General features: G+C 41.0%; 2 protein-coding genes across 3 annotated transcripts; one reads left to right on the plus strand and one right to left on the minus strand.

The window, feature by feature from the left end:
- Positions 1 to 697: 697 nt before the first annotated feature.
- Positions 698 to 3,516, plus strand: LOC122053108 (universal stress protein PHOS32-like). Of its 2 annotated transcripts, XM_042614990.1 has the most exons (3): positions 702 to 1,559; positions 2,495 to 2,543; positions 3,287 to 3,516. In XM_042614990.1, the coding sequence occupies exons 1-2, from the start codon at positions 830 to 832 to the stop codon at positions 2,500 to 2,502; spliced, it is 738 nt and encodes a 245-aa protein (XP_042470924.1). In that variant the 5' UTR covers positions 702 to 829; the 3' UTR covers positions 2,503 to 2,543; positions 3,287 to 3,516. The 2 variants fall into 2 exon arrangements, with proteins under 2 accessions (XP_042470923.1, XP_042470924.1); XM_042614989.1 differs by lacking the exon at positions 2,495 to 2,543 and having other exon boundaries at positions 698 to 1,559.
- A 114-nt stretch (positions 3,517 to 3,630) lies between these two features.
- On the minus strand, positions 3,631 to 5,295 carry LOC122053107 (transcription factor bHLH112-like). The gene is made up of 7 exons (XM_042614988.1): positions 4,983 to 5,295; positions 4,578 to 4,899; positions 4,401 to 4,496; positions 4,261 to 4,326; positions 4,114 to 4,179; positions 4,000 to 4,044; positions 3,631 to 3,923 (listed from the first exon to the last, which is right to left on the minus strand). Exons 1-7 carry the CDS (start codon positions 5,255 to 5,257, stop codon positions 3,768 to 3,770), a joined length of 1,026 nt encoding a protein of 341 aa, XP_042470922.1. The 5' UTR covers positions 5,258 to 5,295; the 3' UTR covers positions 3,631 to 3,767.
- Positions 5,296 to 6,742: the final 1,447 nt, after the last annotated feature.

Raw genomic sequence — 6,742 nt, forward strand, 5'->3', positions numbered from 1 at the left:
TCCCTGTCAGCATGGTGATAGCATATTTAAATCCAATTTCCACCATTGTTTACAATTCTCTTCACTTCTTTTTTTAAGCTTCCCGTCGCTTGCACCATATATCTAGTGGACTTGTGACGACCGGCAAGAAACAATTGGATTTTATAACGAGGCGTTGTCATATACATTAATCACATGACTGCAGCAGCAGCACCGTCCGTTGGTTCTTATCTTCGTTGTCATGGACTCATGGTTAAGGTGAAATTTGATTAGAATAAACAGCGGTGCATCTTGTAGCCTTGCTGGTAAGGAGTACGTCTTGTGTGGTGGGATGTTTGTCACATGATGTTGCGGGGTCGAAATTTAAAGTAATCGGGACGTAAATCTTTGGTCCCTGTGTAACTCATCTCATTTATCACATGCTCGCTCAGGATGTTGTGATTTATCTCTTTTATGATGGCCTTGGATCGGGTGCGACGGAGACATTAGGGGTGAGTGATTTCGTCTTTTGCCAGAGTACGTGTCTATCCGTCGTCTAATTTGTGTTTTCTTCGATCCGAACGACTCAAAGCAAATTAAATGCGAGTCATGCGACCGGCCGTGCTGTGTTTGGACGCTTCTTCCTCTTGTCGAACAAGAGTTTGTTTGTTGAGGGAGGATCCGACCCGACACGAATCGGATTTGATTAGTCGATCCGAATTGATGAATTCTTTTTGAATTAGGGCTGACCTATCTGACTTGAACGGGCCTGATCGTGAAATTTAGTTACTAACAACAGCAGCGGCAGCAGCAGTCGTCGTCATCCGCCTTCCGTCTCAATCTCGATCCGAGAAAGCAACGCCTCGCCGCCATGGACTCCCCTCGGACTCCCCCCAAGGCCCGGCTGCCTGTCATAGAGCCCAGCTCCCCTCGCTTCTTCCTCTCGGCCGCCGCCGCCGCCAGCCCCGGTTCCCACCGCCGGATCGCCATCGCCGTCGATCTGAGCGACGAGAGTGCTTACGCTGTCGAGTGGGCCGTCCAGAACTACCTCCGCCCGGGCGACGCCGTCATCCTCCTCCACGTCCGCTCTACCAGCGTCCTCTACGGCGCCGACTGGGGCGCCATCGACCTCTCGGTCGAGTCCGAGGACGCCGCGTCGGAGGTGTCGCCCCAGCGGCTGGAAGAGGACTTCGACGCCTTCACGGCTACCAAGGCGCAGGACCTGGCTCAGCCGCTCGTCGAGGCGCAGATCCCTTTCAAGATCCACATCGTCAAGGACCACGACATGAAGGAGCGACTCTGCCTCGAGGTTGAAAGGCTTGGTCTGAGCGCGGTCATAATGGGGAGCCGAGGCTTCGGGGCATCCAGGAGGAACAATAAGTCTCGGCTTGGGAGCGTAAGCGACTACTGTGTGCATCACTGTGTTTGTCCTGTTGTTGTGGTTCGATACCCCGACGATGCTGCTGGTGTCGAATCCGGGGACATGGGATCGTCTTTCCCTCTTGCCAATGGCTCCAAAGTTCCTGTGGGGAAGGAGACCGACCTCGATGCGGTGGCTGAGGAGGAGCAAGAGTTTCATGATGCCGCTGAAGAGCACAAAGGTGAGATCTTTCGACAATTCATTGAAATTTAACTTTGGGGAAATATCTAGGACAATATTTTTATTCTTTGTTTCATATCGAAGTTAGATGCTGCAGAGTCGACTGTTGGGATATTCAAACATGCGTTTGAAATTTTTTTTAAAAAAATAATAATATATATATATATATATTGTCGTTGTTGTTGTTATTTCCAATATATCCATATGAAACTTTATTCAGATTCACTGTGCTATGCCCGGTAAATCTGATGAGAACCATATGTGGGTTATCAACTATGGGAAATAACAACAGGAGTATGTTGTGACGAGGAAACGCAGATCCAAATCCTTTAAATTGTTAGGAAAAGTTTAGTAGGTGGTGCATGTTGAAGCAAGAGGTTGATCTGGTAATTCAATTTTGGTACTCTGATATGTAGCATACACTAGAAGAAGTAAAATGCTTCTTTCACTGTTTTATAATTGCCTTATTGTTATGCATATGAAGAATCGTATGTATCAGTAGAAACGATGTGCCTTAATTTAATCCCCATAGACAGTTAAAAACACTACTTTTGGATTCCTCCACTTACAGTAAACTAAAGTGACTTGATGGATAGAACAACCAAGTTTGCATTTGGGGCATATCAAAGGTTCTAAAGCCCTTAATGAAGCTTGGATTTAGTTATGAAGCCCAATGCCCCCATTATTAACACTAAGCCAAGTGAAGTAGTTTCCATATATCTGGCAGGCAATAATTTGGTTGATATTTTTAAATGCAATTTATATTGAAGAGGGCGTTTGATATTTCTGCAAGTTTGTTCAAGTACTAATTGCTTGATTAGCATATCTTTCTTGCTGTATCCTTGTAGTAAATTATTTAGCAAAAATAAATAGTGTTTTAATTATTTGTTGTTATCCTTTTCTTCTGATGTGATTTGCTTCTCAACTATGGTGCAGATGCATGATAAACATGGCACAGGCATCATTTTCTACAGTGAGGATTGAGGTTTTAACCAAGCGATGTCTTTATGCAAGAATTTTAGATATTTTTACTGCTGCTAATATGAGCAATCAAAAGACGACAAATTTATGAATTTTGCATTTATAGTGCAGCTTCATTTAGTTTTTTCTTGTGTCATTCTTCTTTACTTGTTTATCCTCTCTTCATTATGGCGATGCTGAATAAATTGATTACTTTTCTTTTTGGAGACAAAGCATACTCGTAAGTTTGTCTCACTGGAAAGGGAACTACCATTAATTCATTATCCAATGTTTTCTGTGACAACTGAGGCTTGTATAAAATGTGGTAGGATATGCGTAGTATGAACAATAATTTAGATTCTTTAAGTTGTCTTATGGGAAAAAGATATTGTTTGGAAATAAATAACTTGTGAATGAGCCAACACTCAGAAGCCTTTAGGTTGTTACCAATTAGGAATTGCACCCCCAAAGGTAAGTTCTTAGCTTGCTTTCACTGCCTCAAGTACAGTACTACATTCAGGTCTTAATCTGTCATCAAAACCTAATTCAGTTGAACTCAAATAGTAGTCTCTTTGATTAACTTAGGACTACTAAGCTACATGTTTTATTTGGCGTGTATCATCAGAAGATCATTCATCTTTCAACTACAACTTCAAGAAATATGTAGATAATATTTGCTTTTGAATTACCACAAATTTTGTCACTTATCTATTGGTACATGATCCTAATCTAATGTTTAATAAACTGTTTTTCTTCTTTTTTTTTCAGATGACCGTTGACATGAACAAAGGTGATGGTAAATTTACTACGTTTGTTTGGCAGGGGAGACGCTTGTGTAAAGTCTGATAATATGTTGTTTCTTGCTGTTTGCTTACTGGTCAACTCTAGAAAATAGGCAACTTTTGAGTGTGGATCTTTTGTGATTACCAGACATTTGTGCTGCTTATTTTGCAAATAATTTTCTTCGTTTAGGCATGCTCAGTGAAGAGAGCCAACAAGTCCCGTCTCTTTTTCTAGATCATGTAAATAAGCATAGGAGATTCAACTTGTTTAATCATATAAGAATTCATATCCTAAGTTTTTTAAATTAAATATTAGAAACAATTTGTTTCTATCGATAAGGAACAATGAGTTTTGTAACTTTGCTTAAACTCACCATTGCATCATACAATTGGCATAAACTCTATCAATCTCTCTTTTATGAATCCGATGCAACATCATAAATGTGAAATTTCATCTCTTTTTGTTTCTATCTAAACGCTCCTAAGTTAGGGGTACCCAAGAAATCACTAGGGACCTCATGGTTAGCCACTGCGAATTTAGTGCTGGAAATTGGAACAAGGCAGAGCCCCTTGCTTCTGAGATCGTCATCTTCTCCTTCACCATCCTCTGATTCATTCATGCTCTGCACAAATTATCAAAATTCCATTTCAATTACAAAACAGATAGAGCAAAATAGAAAGAGGTTAAACCTTAATTACTCGCTGCAGTTTGTGCGCATTCTTCAGATATGGAGAGCTTGAAACCTGATTCACATGCATGTACAGATTAGGAAACAAATAAAAACCTCAATGTAGGAGAGAGAGGCAACATACGCGAACTTGATTGTGGAGGAACTTGATGTACTCGATCGCTTCGTGGAGAACTGATGCAGTATCTGTCTGTAAAACCAAGAGCAATATTATCAATGAAACTAATTGAGAGAGTAAAAAATCAAGATGAACATAGATATATATCTTCACCTTCCCAAAAGGAGAAACCAGTTGTTGAAGTGCAGTAATTCTGTCTCCTAGCTTCTCCTTCCTCACCTAAAGATCAAAATACCAACTACATCTTATCGATTTATTATCGACCCAAAATGCTTAAGCTCAAGTTGTCCAACCTTGAATGTTGCTAGCGAGGACGATGTGCCTAATCTTGGCTTCTTACTGCTGCCTTTCTTCTCCGAGTTCGAAGAAGAAGCCACTCCTGAGTTACCCTGCATTGTTGATTATAATCAAATGCCACTGTAAAGAGAGAATTAATTAATTAATTAATTGGTAATTAATCGAATATTTACCATGCTATTAACAATTGGCTGATCACTAGGATGGAAATTTGAGCGTGCCACTTGCTGCTTGAGTAGCTGTGATTGATTCAACTCCTGCACCTGCTGATAATTAACTGGATAATTATGTGGATGATGGATAAACTGCGTCATTAATCGGCTGTCATTCTTCTGCAACATCGGTCGATCGCAGGATGAAGAAACGATCAGTGGGATGGTATTGTTGTTATTGATCATGGTGGAGCTGGAGTCGTCATGGAACAAGAAGCTGGATCGAGTCATGTCCTCTTGGTCTTGGAGCAAGGCATGGAAGCTGCTGTCGTCTCCTCTTCCACTGAGATCAGGAAAGAATTCAATCGATTGATCAATAAGTTTACGAGATTTGCTGTATAAAAACACCACGATCGAGTAAATTACAAGAAAGGTTGGTTCCATTGGATGGAATTAGAAGGCGAGAGGAGGCCAAAATCCAACGCTTGCACTTCTTGAGCACTGCTGTTGCTGCTACTACTGTTAACGTGCATGTCCTGGAAAGTTATCGCGATGCTGGAGATCGATCCCGGCGACTCGTCGCAGGAGCTGGAGCTGGCGTCGAACACGTCGGCGGAGGGCAGCTGGTTGTAGCTCCGCGGGACGGCGGCAGAGGCGGTGCTGCGCCAGCTCCGGGAGGTTGATTGGAATTGATTGGCCATGGATTGATGAGGATCTCTCTGGTTCGATTCCAGTTTTATAAAGATTTTTCTGGTTGTTTTTATTTTGTGTATATTTTTAGGGAAGATATGTTTGTTGGGTAGTATTTCATTGCGCAAAAATAAAAATAAAAAGACATTCCAAATTAAGAGAAACATTATATTAACATACTTATTTAAAAAAAAAAGTCAAATGGGTGCATATTCTATGATTTTACCCTAAAAGTATTTATAAATTTAGGATTACTATACCGAGTAATTTCTACAACATGTGAAGTTATCGATAACTTATACATGTAGATGCTAACGGGCAGGGGCGTAGCCACCTTAAGGAGAGGGGGTGCGTTCACCCCCTCTCACATTTTATTAAAAATTATATATATATATAAAAGTCCTTATCGTCACTTTGAGTAATTGATTCATCATCATTCAATGTCAAAAATTGAAATTGATCACATATTTAGAAAGTTCATGACCTAAATTATCCATTGGTACCACTTATATGAGGAAATATCATGATTTGAAATATTAAGTATTAAATTTTAAAAATAAAATATATAAAAATAAACGGATGAACTAAATCGTAGGGCACAAAATAAGGAAGCTAAATTAAAATTGATCGAGTTTGAACTAAATTCAACGGGTAGATATGGAGATAAGAATTATGTTGGTTCAAATTAGAATTAATTTGAAGTTGAATTATGACCGAACCAAATTTAACGTTTAAAAAAGTTCGGACGATTTAAAAAGAATTAGGATATTTTTAACGAAACCTTTGATTTTTTTTTCTCCCTCTTCTCCCTTTTCTCCCTATGCATGTTACATCCTAACGTACCGTATGCCACCCCTTCGCCCATTCCTCTCTTTTATTTTTTTTTCTTCCTCATTTGCTTCTTCTCATCTTCTCCAATATTAGTAAACCTACAATTTTTTCCTCTCCTCTTCTAAAGCACATGAGTTTTTTCCTTCTCCTTTCTCTTCTCTAACAAGTAAGAAATACAACACCAGTTGCTGCCCTCTTCTAACAACAAAATCAAGCAGTCATCAACCACCTATCTTCTTCCTCTTCTAGTATTTTTTAGAATTTTATTGACACAGTGATCCGGTAGTAAGAGCGGGCCCCCCCTTTCTGGCAAAGTCAACGCCAAGTGAAAGTCACCGGAGCAGCCGCCCATCCGAGGAGAGTGTGGTCCGACCGGACGGACGACCATAGACGGCCGGCCCGATCGGACTGCCGGCCGCCCGATGGAATCGAATACCCGGAAGGGTCCGGCCGGCTCGCACTTATGGTTGGAAGACACCTTGTCAAATCGGGGTTCCGACGCTCAGTTAAAAAGGTCACGGACCGAGCTGACCTTTTGACCGGCTACAGTCATAAAGCGCTCCTGTTTATTAGTCTCCACAAAGCACAGGTAAACCATTGCGTATGTCCGGTCGGATGTTGAGGGAGATGTCCGCTCGGACGACAAGTTTAGAGCAAGGAAAAAG

The sequence above is a fragment of the Zingiber officinale genome, chromosome 3A, assembly GCF_018446385.1.
Source record: "Zingiber officinale cultivar Zhangliang chromosome 3A, Zo_v1.1, whole genome shotgun sequence".
Lineage (NCBI taxonomy): Eukaryota > Viridiplantae > Streptophyta > Magnoliopsida > Zingiberales > Zingiberaceae > Zingiber > Zingiber officinale.